Source organism: Scylla paramamosain, chromosome 15, assembly GCF_035594125.1.
Source record: "Scylla paramamosain isolate STU-SP2022 chromosome 15, ASM3559412v1, whole genome shotgun sequence".
Lineage (NCBI taxonomy): Eukaryota > Metazoa > Arthropoda > Malacostraca > Decapoda > Portunidae > Scylla > Scylla paramamosain.
Window position 1 is genome coordinate 10,462,169 of NC_087165.1, and position 16,343 is coordinate 10,478,511.

General features: G+C 46.4%; 1 protein-coding gene across 2 annotated transcripts in view; it reads right to left on the reverse strand.

The window, feature by feature from the left end:
• Positions 1-196: 196 nt before the first annotated feature.
• Positions 197-16,343, reverse strand: part of LOC135107415 (uncharacterized) — a 76,305-nt gene continuing 60,158 nt past the window's right edge. The window contains exons 1-10 of one of the 2 annotated variants that reach the window (XM_064017254.1): positions 11,167-11,554; positions 4,073-6,405; positions 3,591-3,695; positions 3,230-3,463; positions 2,744-2,831; positions 2,291-2,540; positions 1,877-1,994; positions 1,439-1,571; positions 804-1,048; positions 197-605 (exon numbers count right to left, since the gene is read on the reverse strand). In XM_064017254.1, coding sequence (XP_063873324.1) covers positions 357-605; positions 804-1,048; positions 1,439-1,571; positions 1,877-1,994; positions 2,291-2,540; positions 2,744-2,831; positions 3,230-3,463; positions 3,591-3,695; positions 4,073-6,304 — 3,654 coding nt within the window. In that variant the 5' untranslated portion in view covers positions 6,305-6,405; positions 11,167-11,554 and the 3' untranslated portion in view covers positions 197-356. Of the gene's footprint in view, positions 606-803; positions 1,049-1,438; positions 1,572-1,876; positions 1,995-2,290; positions 2,541-2,743; positions 2,832-3,229; positions 3,464-3,590; positions 3,696-4,072; positions 6,406-11,166; positions 11,555-16,343 lie in introns of those variants that run through there. The other variant, XM_064017253.1, reaches the window with a different exon arrangement.

Genomic DNA, 16,343 nt, shown 5'->3' on the forward strand with positions numbered 1-16,343 from the left:
ATATATATATATATATATATATATATATATATATATATATATATATATATATATATATATATATATATATATATATATATATATATATATATATATATATATATATATATGTTTTTTGCTTTGTTTGAGATATTTTATTTGAATGCACTGCGCCCTCTTCGTGTGCAAGATAACAGAACGTATATACATGGATTCCTTCTGAAGTGAAGTGAATGAGATGCATTTCTAGCGCCACGAGCAGCGCACAGATGAGCAAGTTTATGACACGAATGCTGCCCGCTGACGGAAGCCATCACTGGCGGGACAACACCAGGAACATGACTGAGGTGCAGAAGGCTCCGTCCAGCCTCAGTGTATTACAAATGTTCTGTAAAGACGTAGGCGGGGTTCTTGTTGCCCCGTGGTGGGCCAACGTAGTGTGGCCGTGGCGGGCGCGTCCTTCGTTGGGCCAGGATGTTAGCCTCCCGCTTGGGGTAGATGGGCACGGTGACGGGCCTGTTCCACACCTGCTCCTTGGATGACACCATTAGGAAGTTGAGGCAGTTGGTAAGCAGGAGCACGATGGCTCCAGTGTACCACACCATTCGCCACCGCTCCAGGGTCGCCTGCAGGAAAAGACACATAAACATTCCTTGACATCACAATGTAAAATACCACCGTAGCATCATCGCCATTGAGAAAATGACAACGTTTATCCAATCACTGTGTTTTGAATAACAATATGTTTAATAATCTTCAACAAGTGGCCTCTTATTTCAGTGGTAGCAGTCTACTCTTCAATGCAAGGCGAAGCGACAACTCACCTGTCCATTGGTGAGGTACGCCACATAGAGAGGGGAGAGCACCTGCACCACCGCCCGTGCCGTGCCGCTTACGCCCATCACGGCCGCCGCGTGGTTGGGCGCCAGCTCCAGCACGTTGGCGAAGTAGGATGAGAAGGCGGCGGACAACCCGAGGGCAAGGGCCATGGCGCACCACACCAGCACAGCCACGGGGGAGCAGCGGGACTGAGCCACACCCACCAGGCACACCGCGGTCACCACTGAAACTGTGGCGAGAAGGGCGTCACAACACAAACCTTAAACCTGACCTTCAGAACAATGATGATGCACAATAGTAATGCAATTAAATATTAAATTCTATGAGGAATTCCATCCATCTGTCTATCTATTTACCTAGGTATCTAAGTACCTACCTACCTACATATCTATTTATCTATCTATCAATTTACGTATGTATGTATGTATGTATGTATGCATATATGTATGTATGTACGTATGTATGAATGTATGTATGTATGCATGTAGTTGTCTGTTTATCTATCAAGTGCTGAAGGGGAGAGGCTCTTGACGTAGTGTCTGTTGTTTAAGTGACTCATGCACCGTACAGGTAAATAAGACTACAAGCTGATAAACGAAAGCTATCATCCGGGACTCACAGATGGTGATGGCGACGCGACGCACAGCCACGGTGGAGCGGCGGTTGGTGCGACGGACCCAGTCAGCGATCGTGGCGTAGACCATGGCAGTGACCCAGGTGGCCATCAGCGCCGCGCCCCACGTCACCCTCACCTGGAATGCCAAAAAAAAAACATCTGTTTAGCCCTTCCCCCTGTTGTAGCGAATGGATCTTCTGCTTGATCTTTGCACGCCGCTATCGCCTGTCACTGTGTTGCTCTCGTTTACAGGGAATGCCACGTGTAGGCCTGACGGCTTCTTGCAGCTTCTTTTATTTTCTGATATTCTTATGTTACCTTGTGTTTGTTTGCTGAAAATTCTGAGCAACAACAACAACAACAACAACAACAACAACAATGAAAAGGGTGAGAAAACAAAAACAGAAAGGTTAGCGGAGTTGTGGGAGAGGGCGTGCTCACCTGGTGGTCGGGCACATGCAGCACGGTCACCAGGTACTCCCGTGCGTGGTGTAGCAGCGTGAACCAGGCCCAGGAGAAGCCCACCTCAGCCACCACCACGGCCAGCACATGGCGAGACCTGCCGGAACACACACACAAACCCACACATCAGTCACACCCTCCTTTCGTCGCTACTGCAGTTGTTAGTGTGGGAGTGCTACTTATCCACACTCAGTCTTGTTTATCCTTAATTCACTCAGTTTTTAAATATGAATAGTATGCACAATGAATAATAAACAGATATATGATTATACTCTTAATCCTCTCCTGTCGGATTTTAATACAAGTACATAAGAAAATAAGAAAGCAGTGCCTGGGGAAGCTTTCCCACAACGGTAAATGTAATCAAGGCGACGAGTGTGTTGCGTCTCCTACCTGAAGATGTGCATCCAGGGCACAGGGAGGCCGCGGCCCGCGTGCTGCACCCCGATGGAGGTGGTGATGAGGTGGCGCTCCTGCTGGGTTATCTTGGGGTGCTGGATGGGGTTCTCGGTGGTCAGCAATTGCCACGCAACGCACCACACTAACGCGACCACGCCCTGGCAGTAGAAGAGTCCGCGCCACCCCATCACTGTCACCACCCACTCCGACACTGGCCCGCCCATCACCGCGCCCACCGCCAAACCTGCCGACGTGTGAGGAAAGGAGAGGGGGGATGAAAAATAGATTTCTTGTGATGGTGATAAAATCCTTATATTAGTTTCTGTTTTGCTTCAGAAAACCAAACTATGGAAACAATACAAAAGATATGAGGCAGGTGGTAATGCTCCAAGTACAGTGACTGCCATCACCTCGCTTCAGCTGCCTCATGTGGGGAGGAAAACTCACCTGAGTAGGTGAAGGCAGCCATAATGGTACGGTCCATCGGTGGCGACCACTGAGCCAGAATAGCCTGCATGGCAGGCATGCACACGCCCTGTAACAAAATTAGATAGGTAATGAAAATAAATAAATAAAATAAGTCTGTATTAAATCACAGGTTCCTGGTGAGTCATAATGACGAAATATTCACCGAAAGCAAAACTAATTAAGTTTCCTTATTTAACATTGACATGAATTACATCCTGAATTTGTTTGTTGTATGGAGACAGAAGAAGCACGGATACATGGGATGGTGAGAAGATAATGGAGGGAATGGGAGAGGCAGCCATGAGTAGGAGTGAGGCAAAGGGAGGAGCTATCGACTGAAGGATACTTCTGTGGTACGGAGAGATCTCATTTGTGAAACAAAGAACTAGAAATTAATGTGAAGACAGATGGTGACTGGCGAGGCACTCCCAGTGTCAGGTGAGGTTCACGTGTGTCGAAACTCACCTGAGCGGCGCCGATCATGATGCGGGCGGCCAGCAGCCAGTAGGGGCCGACGAGAGCGGCGGCAGGTATCAGCAAGGTAAGCACGGCGGCGAGGGCGACACCCAGCAACAGGAGCAGCTTGCCGCCCAGGATGCCAGCGAGCCGGCCGGCCACCAGTTGCGTCAGGAGGAAGCCCCACGAGAAGGCTGACCGAAGGCGCTCCTGCAACTCAGCCTCCCACACGAACTCCCCGTCCTGTGAGTGAAACAACACATTATCGGCAAGATGGCAAACTATCCCACCAAGAACACTACGGCAGGTACTGTATGGCATACACAAGAAGCATGGCAGGGACGAGGGTTGGGATACCGTCGCCACTTACCCTGGGGGGCTCAGGACGCACCACCATGCGAGGCTCGAAGCATACGGTGGACGGGAACTTCTGGCCAGGCAGTGTGATCTCTCCGTACGTGGCGCCGTAACCCTCCTGTTGGAGATTAACTGACTGAGTGACAGATTAACTGATTAATAGATGGAGAAGATGAAGGTAGAGTTGATGTGTTCTCTCTCTCTCTCTCTCTCTCTCTCTCTCTCTCTCTCTCTCTCTCATTATACACCTAATGGGGTAAAATGACAATTAGATTAAGGCAAAAATGATCACTTCTGTATCATCTATTTTAAAGTTGTTCCTTGCTATGACCACGACACGGCTTTGTGAATGAAGGAGTAACCGCACTGCCTCATTTACAAAGCCGTGCAGTGATCATGGCTCTCTCTCTCTCTCTCTCTCTCTCTCTCTCTCTCTCTCTCTCTCTCTCTCTCTCTCTCTCTCTCTCTCTCTCTCTCTCTCTTTGAATTACTTACCATCGATTCTTCATTCTCATCTTCATCATTCTCTTCATCTTCATCGTCCTCATCATTTTCATTCTCATCCTCATCTTCATCTTCATCCTCATCCTCATCATCTTCATCCTCGTCATCATCATCGTCGTCATCATCGTCATCATCATCGTCATCGTCATCATCATCGTCATCGTCATCATCATCGTCGTCTTCCCCGGACTCATCACTGTCACTCTCGTCGCTGTCCTCGGAGGGCGTGTAGCGGCCGCCGTGCAGGTAATGAGTCGAGTTGTACAGCTTCAGCTCTGCCAGTTCCCGCGAATCGAACTCCCGCCCTTCGTTACTTTCATCGTCCTCATCACTATCATCATCATCACCTTCAGAACTCTCACTTGAAGAAGAGGATGAGGAAGAAGAAGAAGAGGAGGAGGAGGAAGAGGAGGAAGAAGAGGAAGATGTGTCATTATCATTGTTGCTGGTAACATTGACGACATCCCACTCATCGCCCAAGTACCAGGGAAGGGTGGAATTGGCCACGCCAGACTCGGTCGTCTCGTCATAGCTAATGGTGGTGGCATCCTCCACATAAGCCTCAGTCACTTGGTTCTGATCGTAACTCTCAGTTCCTGCTAAGTTAATCTCTGTTGTTTGATCACTAGTTTCAGTTACTAGGTCGTAAGATTCGGTTCCTTGACTGTATATTTCGGTTGCTTTACTGAAGGACTGGGCACTCAGTACATGAGATTCTGTACTGTCTTCATAAGCATCAGTTTTACTGCTCGAGGTTTCCTGAGGAGACTCCGTGGCCTGATAGGACGGAGACTCCACAACATAAGACTCGGTTCCTTGGACATGCTCCTCGTCGAAAAGCTTAATAGTCACGTCAAGGAGCTTCTCAGGATCCTCATTATTGAGTGTCCCGTTCTTCTGAGGTTCATGCTCGAAGGTGCTGTTGTCCGTAGTGGTTGTCTGAGGCGTAGCTTCGATTGACCGCTTCCTGACGTGCACTATTGGGGCCTCCGTGGTGGTAATTGTGTCTTCGTTGGTCTCCGTGGTGGTAACCGTTTCTTCGTTGGTCTCGGTGGTGGTAATTGTGTCTTCGTTGGTCTCCGTGGTGGTAACCGTGTCTTCGTTGGTCTCCGTGGTGGTCATCATGTCTTCGTCATTAGTGAGAGTCGTGGGGATGATGGTGTCGTCAGTAAACGTTATGTCCTTTGTGACACGCTCAGTGCTTACCATAGTGGAGGTGGGGATGGCAGCAGAGCTTTGGGTGGTGGAGGTCGTCTTGGATTCTGTTCCTGTTGGTGTGTGAGTGGTGGTCACCTCAGGCTCGATATCCTCGCGAGCCTCGTCAGGGAGCTCTGAAGTTACCGGCACTGTCGTCGCTTCGTCATCGCCTGAAGCAATCGTGGTTTCCTCGGGCTGAGACACCGGTGTGGTGGTGGCGACCATCTCTGTTGTGGTTTCCGTGATTTCATTGAGAGGCAACGTAGGTGTCGTGGTGACGATTTTCTTTGGTAGTCCTGACGTGACCTTCTCAACAACAATAGTCATCGGCGTTGTGGTTTCAAAGGAATCCGATGCGGCTGCTTCAGTGGAAATGGTACTCTGGCTGCTTGAATCCTCTGTGGCAGGAACAAGAAGGGTAATCGTGGTTAATTCTTCCGATGGCATTTCTGTGTACGTCTCAGTGGAGGAGTCTGGATCTCCGTCCTCACTCACCACCGTTGTGTACCGCTCCTCGCCATCGTAAATCACTGTGGTCATCTCCTCGGGCGCGAGAGTTGTGGTCGCTTCGTCGAAAGGTGCAGTGGTGGTAGGTTCGTTGACGTGCTGACTCCCTCGAGTGTCTAGCTTTGTGTTGGCAGCCCCTACCTTGCCGGGCACAACTTCCTTAGAGGTGACCGGGGCAATCTGGTGACCGAAGACGCTGCCCAGTCTGACAGGTCCATGCCGGGATATTACTTTGCCCCGCCTGGAGAGCTTCGGCACGTCTCCGTGGCCCACGACAGTGCGAGACGAGGTGTTATCTTCCCGTGGGGTCATCCCTAGTTCGGGATTATTCCCAAAGTGCATCATCTGATCGTCCTTCACCACGACCTGAATCCCCATCCGGGAGAGAGCGTAGTCGTGGCCGATGATGGCTGTGTGGTTCACCATGATGGGCAGCGCTACCAACAAATTTAGTTGCAGCATGTAAATGATGGTGAATCCGAGGAAGCCCAGGAAGACGAGGATGTGCCTGGTGGCCATCACTGCGCGGGGCGCGGACTCCCCCGTCACCGATGACGTCCTTACCACATTGGCACTAGTGCTGCAGCTGGCAGCTTCCACTGTGACCTCATCCTGGCGTCCTGCAACACAAAGCACGAGTATGTTAGCGCCAAGCATCAGGCGTGGGTGTGCCTGGCTCATGCTTCACCGCCCTCACCAGCACGTCACAAGTCACTACCGACAAGTCACATCTATTTACTTATCCTCCTCATGTACAACTCAAGACTTCCCTGCCACAACGCAAGGAAAGGAAGGCAACGATAAGACACCGCCACAGCGAACACTCTTATTATCCCAAACATAAGTTATTGAGACATAAACAAGTGTGGATGCCTGTAACTCATCACTTTTACTTGGACATGAACGACCGTAAAGACTGGATCTTAAAACTTGCCCGGCGCCTCCCAGCACACGCAGCAGAAGTAGCGGCTCCCATTCCCCGCCCCTCGCCCTCCAGTTCTTCAGCTTCAGTCACTCCTACTTTGAACAATGCTTCGTAACGGCGAGTATCGAGTCACTCTATTTTGTCCTCCAGAATACTCGTATTCAAGATTATTCTTAACAGAACGGTGGCGAATTCTCAAAACGATCTTCCGTTCACTGCAAATTATTTTTAACAATGCACGCACGTCACCTGTATCTTCAAATCATATCCGAAATACGATGGAGTAAGCGCTTCTCTAAACCTGCAAAATCCGGCTCTATACCGTATGCATCTCTCTCTCTCTCTCTCTCTCTCTCTCTCTCTCTCTCTCTCTCTCATGAGAAATCCACGTTTTACTAAACATGCATAAGTCTGTACACGACAGCCCTGGAGTTTTATATCATTATTTTAAACTTGCAAATTTTTCCTCATTTTATCTATACACACGTTTAACCTTTGAGTTGTTTTTTCTCGATTTACTCTCTTATTCGACAAATAAGAATAGACAAGTGGCCCCGTAACTCACAACAGCACCGCCAACAGAAAACGTACCCTGAGTCTTGATAACCGGAGCTGCTTTACGCTTCATCGAGCATTTGCATCACGTGATGGCGGAGAGGGAGAGGAGGGGAGAGGAGACTAGATGAGAGGGGAGAAAAGGATATGAAACGAAACGAGAGGGAGAGAGAAAAAAACAGCAACAAAAGGAGAGGACGAAGGTAAGGAGACAAGAAGGAAAGGAGAGGAGGAAGCTAAGGTCTGGGGATGGTGATAGCGGTGGCTCAGATGACCGTGACGCAAACCCCCGCTGATCCTTCCTTCCCCAACGATCACCACACCTCCACCACCACCACCACCACCACCACTGTACCTACAAACCTTGCCGCGCCTCTACACGTGTCGTCCCTCCACGCACGGATTCCCCGGCAGCAGATGAACATAAGTGCCACTAGACTGACTGTCGGTCTTTTTCACCCCAGCGATCACCACCACCATCACCACCACCACCATTTGTAGTTTCACACCTTGCTTCTCTTTTCCTTTCCCGCTCTTCTACGCACTGATTCCTCAGCAGCAGATGAATCTAAATGCCACCTGCCTGCCTGACGGTCTTCCTGCAGGCTGGCAAGACACCCGGTAGTGCCGTGCCTCGTGTTATGCCGCCGCCAAGGGCACGCTGCTGCCACATTCCAGGTTTTGTAGCGAACGGGTCGTGTTTTTCCTTTAAGAGAACACGCACGTTTTAACGGTGGTCTTTTTCTGTGAAAGAGTTTGTTCGGCATTTTTCTCTTCCTGCTCCTGCTCCTGCTTCTGTCCTCTGCTTCCTAATCGTGGTCCTCCCTTTTGAATCTTTCAACTCCTCTTTCAAATTCCCCTCAGTCTTTCCCTTCGCTTCCTCCTCATTCATATTCCGGATGTGAGAAGTCAAGTGGGCTGCGGAAAACTACGGTAACGTTGCAAGCGAGGCGTGGCTGCACGTGGGTCACACAAAAAAAACCGCTGCAGCAGAGTTACGGCTGCGTGCCTCACCGATAACCACCACGTCTCCTAAAGCGCCAGCAGACAGACGTATCTGGGACCATCTTGTGTTGCCTTCAGCCTAGACCTCGGCAAGTCATCCGAGCCGAGACCTCGAGCAGGGAATGAAATATTGATGCAGCGTTTGAACAATCTCCTCCCTCGCCACGCCCATCTTTAAGCCCGGGGAACTGAGGTAAAGCGTCTTTGCATATAAGTTCGAGTGTAGACGTGATCAAAGTCACGTAAAACTCATCTTTAGCGTTTGTGATTCCTCTGAATCTTCTAAGTCCTCTGATATGCTAACCGTCTTCTTAGCATGTAGCAGGAAGAGAAGGACTAAAGACAATGAAAATGAATGGAAGAAGTTACTCGTATTGGAGCAGTGACCATGAATGCACGCACACGTTTGTACGCATTTCCTGACAGGTAAAAAGAAAAGCAAGGACGGTGTTTGTAGATCTTAATCAATATAGAAAAGGTGAACAACAACCAAAAACGACAGAAATGAATAAGGAGAGGAAATGCATATCCATCTATTACCACTCCATAAGGCAAAAGCGACAAAACTGACAAGAATAAACAAATACCAAAGTAATTCCCTTGAAACAAAATTACTGAAGCAGGAAAAGACAGCAAAGATCCAAAGAAGGAAAACAATTGCGTATTCGATGAAGAGATAAAACACAGGAGGAAAGACGATCACATTAATGAGTTACCTCTCATTAATGAGGTAACTCATTAATGTAACCTCTCTCTCTCTCTCTCTCTCTCTCTCTCTGGCTGTTGGGGTTTAAAAGTCCGGGATCCTCTGTTTAAACTATTCTCGGTATAGTGAATTTACTGGCAGAGAGGACGAGGCCACGCCCGATACGGTAAGGCGAGGTAGGCTGGTGTAGGCTGGGATGGTTCGGGGGAGGTGGTGGTGGTGGTGGTGGAAGAGGAGTAGATGTAAGAAGAAGAACAAGAATGAGAAGAACAAGAAGAGCAAGAACAACAAGAACAAGAACAACAACAACAACAGAGGAGAAAGAAAAGGAGTAAAAGGAAGAGGAAGAGGCGGAGGAAGAACAACAACATGAAGCATAAGGAAGGAAGAAGAGGAGGAGGAAGAACAACAACATGAAACATATGGAAGGAAGAAGAGGAGGAAGCATGAACGAAGGAAGAAACAAGTGTGTATACTAATTCTAAACAACAACAACTAGTACTTCCTCCTCCTCCTCCTCCTCCCCCGCTCTTGTAACGCCTCCTAGCTTCCACTGCCCTCGTGTTCGCGTCCTCCCCGGCACTGCGCCCCTCACCTTTCACCTTTGCTCCATTCAGGGCCACGCGCGAGCCTTCCCGCATTCTGTTTCCCATTATCATCCGTTTCAATTACTAGAGAGAGAGAGAGAGAGAGAGAGAGAGAGAGAGAGAGAGAGAGAGAGAGAGAGAGAGGTACACGCACGCACACTCACGCAAAAGGGAGTTGGATAAGTTTGAATATTATTACGTTCCATTGCCATCAAGTTCTTGTAAGTATTTCTTGTGTGTGTTTTTCTCCTAATTAGTATGTTGTACTTGATGTTCGTACCCTTTGTGTGTGTGTGTGTGTGTGTGTGTGTGTGTGTGTGTGTGTGTGTGTGTGTGTGTGTAACAAGACTGTAATGTGTTGCTGCTGTGTATTATAAGGACTCTCTCTCTCTCTCTCTCTCTCTCTCTCTCTCTCTCTCTCTCTCTCTCTCTCTCTCTCTCTCTCTCTCTCTCTCTCTCTCCTACACTGTTTAATATTAATGTAATTATTGGCAATACGATGGGTACGTTTTTCGTAACGACAGTAGTAGTAGTAGTAGTAGTAGTAAGGACAACAACAACAACAACAACAACAACAACAACAACAACAAGAATAATAATAACAACAACAACAACAACAACAACAACAACAACAACAACAACAACAACAACAACAACAACAACAACAGCCCCATGTCTCGCTCTCCACCACCACGGTCTAGCAAGGCGGCATCACCACCGACAATCCCGTAGCAGCAACAGAAGCAACCCCCAAAAAAGTTACTCCCAGCTGAGGGTGTTGGAGGAGGGCAGTCCAGCACTCGGCGGTCGCGTGCGCGTGTTCGTTTTCCATGTGTGGTTCTCGCTCAGTCCCGCCGCCTCAGTTGTCTCCGTCTGATCACCGGCTGGTCCTCGGTTAGTCCAGCAGATGACCCTCATGTCCCCCATCAAGGCTATACTTAGGAAAACTGACAAAAAAAAAAAAAGCCCCCGCCCACCTGCTGCCTGCCACACCCGCCTCTCCCTCAGGGCTGTCATGGCCAACACTTGAACATCTACTTGTGTTTCGTCATTATGTTCGGGACACGGCCAAGCTTGATGCATTTCACCAGCTGCTGTTCTCCTTCTTCCCTTCATCCCTTCAGGTACCTGCCAGATCTGAGTTTTTAATGAATAGTGTAGCAGGTAAATCATTTCTGCTGTAGGGTCCTGAATCTGTCCTTCCCCCGTCCACGGCCGTCAGGGGTTAGGTTGGTTTTTGTATAATGTTGCCTTAGGGAGTGTTTAATGATGATGATGATGATGATGATGATGACGATTGTGTGTGTGTGTGTGTGCGTGTGTGTGTGTGTGTGTGTGTGTGTGTGTGTGTGTGTGTGTGTGTGTGTGTGTGTGTGTGTGTGTGTGTATGCGTGTGTGTGTGTGTGTGTGTGTGTGTGTGTGTGTGTGTGTGTGTGTGTGTGTGTGTGTGTGTGTGTGTGGCTACTCTCCCCTTCCCGGAGACGCCGGCTTGATATGTACATATATAATTACATTTTCACACGTGTCCTGGCCACTTGACCTTCTGCAGCGGCCAGGTGAGACTATGGTCTTAAGAGTAAAAATGTAATAGAAAGCCCCTCACGTGCTGTGCACCGAGTGGAGTCCTCAGACAGGTGTAACCAGACCCTGGTAGATGGACAGCACTGCAGACCGAGGACCGCGTGAAGGCTAACCAGACCGCCTCTCAAAGGTTGGTTGGAGGGGTGAGGTGTATGAGACACATCAATGTTCTCATCAAACCATTGCACGCGTGTCACAGCTTATATGGGTGTATTACTTGATGTTTGACGCAAAAATGTCCATCAGTAAGCAACAGCACGAAACACAAAGCGTCCTCGGCGACAGGGGGACGAAAACTGGTGGCCGGTTCTCTTCCTGCTCGGGTGTGGCTCAGCCGCACCAGCCCAGCCATTGGTAGGGTTCCCCCACGCGATAACGACTCGTTGAGGTGGCCGAGACACCAGTTTTTGCTGCCCTTCGCCTGGTGACCTTCACACTTGATAACCACCGCAGATCATAATTTCAGTAAACGCGAAGATTGTGAAACGCTGATTCTTGCGATGCAAGCAAGTGTTATTGTGCCAAAATATAGATTGCTTTATTATAAAAATTTGAGAAAGTCTATTTCGTTTTCCAAGTTATGCTACCTTCTATTGACTCTCCCAGGTGAGCCTCATAAAGCAGGCATGCTATATGCCATATGTAGGTTATATATAGCATTTATGCCCTTTAATGTTCAACTTGAATGGTCACTAAGAGTAAGGTTGCCCTCCACCAGCCTCAGGCCAACACGTGTAGCAGCGCTGCTCAGAGCTTGTTGAGGCGCCCGCATCGCGGTAGTCACTCTAGGATGCCTCGCCTCATAACATTCATTAGTAACCAATTACTGAACGAAGAGCTGCTATTAAGCCCAGACGGAGGTGCCCACGCCCGCAGGTGACTCAGCCGTGAACATGTAGCCGCCAGTCACGCCTGGTGTTCGCCGCGGGAAGGAAAACGTTTCTACTTGTACCGTGTTCGTAGCTCAGCCAGTATATCATTAATTTCCATGCTGAACACGCCGCCAACAGCCTCGCGAATGAGTGAACCGAATGAAGCCATTACAGTGGCAGGGCGAGGCGTGGGACGCAGCCAGCGGGGCTTGAAGTCAGAAACCCCACCCGGTGCGCAAGGTCGACCATTCCTCTGGCCTTGCGATGCGAGCACCTTGTAAATGTTGTACTGGGGGATTAAGGACGCGATCAGAGAGAGAGAGAGAGAGAGAGAGAGAGAGAGAGAGAGAGAGAGAGTGTGTCACCAACCATAAACACATTAGTTACGATGAGACACTAACACCATACCAACGTAAGAAAACCAGATGCCTTACAACCCACATTCTATGGAGTCCAAAGAGCAAACGTCACGAGGGACCGACCAAGGCAGAGTGGCCAAGGCTAACAGACCTATGAATACCTTGTGAGACTAGACACGTAACGGGATTAAGATTTCGTGTTTCTGGAATAGAGAACAATTAAATTAGGGATGCCTATGTAAGTATATTTTTTGAGGGGAAGAAGAAAAGAAAAAAAAACGGAAAACAATGAAAAAAAAATAATAAAAGTGTGCGAAAAATAAATTCTCAGCAAATAGAGGGAAGTATTATCTTTTGTTGTCTTTGTTTCTTTGATGATAACAAAGCAAAACCTCATAGATAAAGCATCCAGCTCCCCTCACTCTGCCCCAAATAACACAGCGGAAGAAATACATAGCTCACGGTTTTAAGTAATTTTTCCATATCTAGTCTTTATTTCCAGAGTTTGATGTACGGAAGGGTATTGTGGAGGAGGTAATGGTGGTGGTGGTGGTGGTGGTGGTGGTGGTGGTGCTAAAATGATGATGATTGTAACGTAATGATGTTTATAATGATGGTAATGTTGGTGATGTGGCAGTCATGGTGATGGTGGTGATGATAAGAATGACAGTAATAGTAGTGATGATAACGATGGTGGTGGTGGTGGTGGTGGTGAAGTGGGGAAGATTACCCCTTTACAAAAATGCGGTGGTAGTAATTAACACGTCTTTCTTTTTTTTTTTTTCTCTCTCTCATCCTCACCGACAGGACATTATTAACCCACCACCACCACCACCACCACCACCACCACCACCACCACTACCACCACCACCTCCATCCCCTCCTCCCCCTCACACGCACACACGGCGCACGTTCGTCAGAGGTTAAAGCAAAGTTTCTATATTTACGTTCATACCAAATTTGGGTTCCTATTCTTACACGCTTTGTTCTCAGGTCGGGACTGTTCCCAAAGACCACAGAGATGATTAGTCGGGTTCTAATGAATGTTTTTCCCAATGATGGCGCAGAATCTTTGTTTAACTATCACTAGAATCACAAAAAAAACACTTGAAAGCCTTTTTATTTTCCACTAGAGGTTATTAAGGTGCTTAAACGCTTCAGAATACGATCTACAAGCGTCACACAAAGGCTAAAATTTGGTTTTCATGCGTATTGCTTCTACTGACAATGCAGAATCTTTGTTAAACTATAAATAAAATCATGAAAAAAACACTTGAAAACCTTTAATAATTTCCACTAGAGCATGTTAAAAGTCTAGAAGTATCACTAACATCATGAAAACACTTGAAAACCTAAATAACTTCAAGTAGAGCATCTTAAAAGATCTAGAACTATCAGAAGAATCATGAAAACAATCTTGAAAACCTAAATAATTTCAACTAGAGCATGTTAAGAGTCTAGAACTATCAGTAAAATCATGAAAACAGTCTTGAAAACCTAAACAACTTCAACCAGACCATGTGAAAAGAAGAGATAAGGCACCGAAACGTTTGAGAATACGATCTAAAAGCTTCACACTCAGTAAAGGTTATATCTATTACTTCGTGTGTGAAACCGAACCAGTCTGACTTTGCGACACCTGGGTCTCCCCGTCCAGCTGATGTCGTCCTCAGGGGGAAAAAATAATAATTAGGGGAATCCTTTATTTCTGAGATCCAGTTCTTGTTTCTTATCCTTCTCTGTACTGGAATGTCAAGTTTTTTTTTTTTTTTCCCATCTTACGAGTGGAAAGGTATTGAGGACAAGGAATGGAGAGAAGCGTTGTGGAGTGTATCAGGAGACAGCCGAGGTTTGTGGGGCATGTCATCAGAGGTTAAGGCCTCGAGAGAGTGAATGCTTGCTAAGGAGAATCGAAAGTGTAACAGCAAGACGTGACGTAACAGCAAGACGTGAAAGAGTAACAGCAAGGCGTGACGAAAGAGTAACAGCAAGACGTGAAAGAGTAACAAGACATGACGAAAGAGTGACAGCAAGAGTAACTGCTTGCTGAGAAGAATTGAAAGAGTAACATCAACAAGACGAAAGAGTAACAAGAAGAGTAACAGCGAGACAAGAAAGAGTAACAAGACGTGATGAAAGAATAACAACAAGAGTGACTGATTACTGGGAAGAGTCGACAGAGTAACAGCAAGACGTATAGACAGAGTATAAAATTCATTGGTGGTTTACTTTCTGAGAGACGGACCTCGTAAGGCTGGTGAAGGGAAAGGAATGGGCGGCGCTCCATGGTCGCCAGCGTTACCTGCATGACTGGCAGTTCAGTAAAGGTAAAGGTAATTCTTTTTCGGGACACATGCACAAAAAAAAAAAAAAAGTTACGAAGACAAAATAAAAGAAAAGGAAACATTGTAAAGGATCAATTAAAGTGTGACTTTTTTTTCGGTACAAACACGTAAGAAAAAAGTTACAAAGACAAAAGAAAAAAAAGAAACATTGTGAAGAATAAATATGGATGTAATTTCTTTTCGGCACGCAAAACAATAACAAGAAAAAAAAAAGGTTACAAAGACAGAACAATAAAAATAAACTTGTAAGGGATAATGTGCACGTTTTCCGTAGTACAAAGTCTGAATTTCCATCTACATCGAGGTCATACAAATGCGTGAGGCTGCAAGATTTTACTTGCTACTGATTTATGTATTACCCCGGATTATTCTTATTTCCTTCTTTCTTATTTACGATTTCCTCCTTTTATTCACTCAATTTAATTCCTGAGGCAGGATTCTTCTTCTTTTCTGTCTTTCTTTCTTGTTTCTTTTTCTTCCTAAATTTTATGATTTTTCTTCATTACATTAATAAAGTTGAATCTTCTTTCTTTCTTTTTTTTTTTCTTGTTAATGATTTTTTTTTTTTTCTTCAGTCTTCTTCATGTAAAGGAGACTGACCAAGGGCAATAGAAAAAGACAAAGGAATAATTTCAAGTCAAAACAACTGCTGTTTAATAAAAGTTAAATGCACGTAAGAATACAGGTTCTTTACATCGTAACGTTTCCATTCACAGTGTACTCAGATGTACCCAACCATCTTCCCTACTGATCCATACAGACATCTATTGTAAAGTAGTAGATGCATTCATTGTTGCCAATTGCATACCTGTCAATCTAACAGTGAGCCTTTCTATAGATCAAATCACCTCTGCTCAGGTTATCTATTGTTCATCTGTCTTGCAGTTAACCTCGCCACGAAAACCTTCTACGTATGTATCCTCATCTGTATTCTGTCCATCTCACTAATGCAAAGGTTAATCAGTATCTTTACTCTTTCGTTTCTTTCTCTTATAGACGCTGGAATTTTTCTGCCTGTTTCTCTTTTTTTTTTCTTCTTCTTCTTCTTTCTCCTCTTCCTCATCAGTACCTCCTACGTATTCTAACCCTTTCATTCTGTCCACCTCACTGATGCAGAAGTTCATCAGGATCTCTACTCTCGTTTCTTTCTCTTGTAAACTCTGAAACTTTCTGCTCGTTTCTTTTTTCTTTCTTATTCTTTTTTCTCTTCTCCACCAACACTTCCTACGTATTCTCACCCTTATTCTGCCCAGTTCACTAATGCAGAAGTTAATCAGGATATTCTATCTTTCATTTCTTTCCCCTGTAAACTTTGGAAATCTATGTCTGATCTTTTCTTCTTCTTCTTCTTCTTCTTCTTCTTCTTCTTCTTCTTCTTCTTCTTCTTCTTCTTCTTCTTCTTCTTCTTCTTTTTCTTCTTCTTCTTCTCCTCCTCCTCCTCCTCCTTCTTCTTTTTCTTCTTCCTAAAACCTGAACTATGTCAAGAGGGGATTATCAAGACGCAGCCGGAACTAAACTGGCCAGTTTTTTTTTTTAACTTTTTTTTAACTTTTTTTTTTTTATATGGAGCAGCGGTTGAACGGCACCTTCTTAATATTATTGTACCCTTGACCTGTCTTCTTT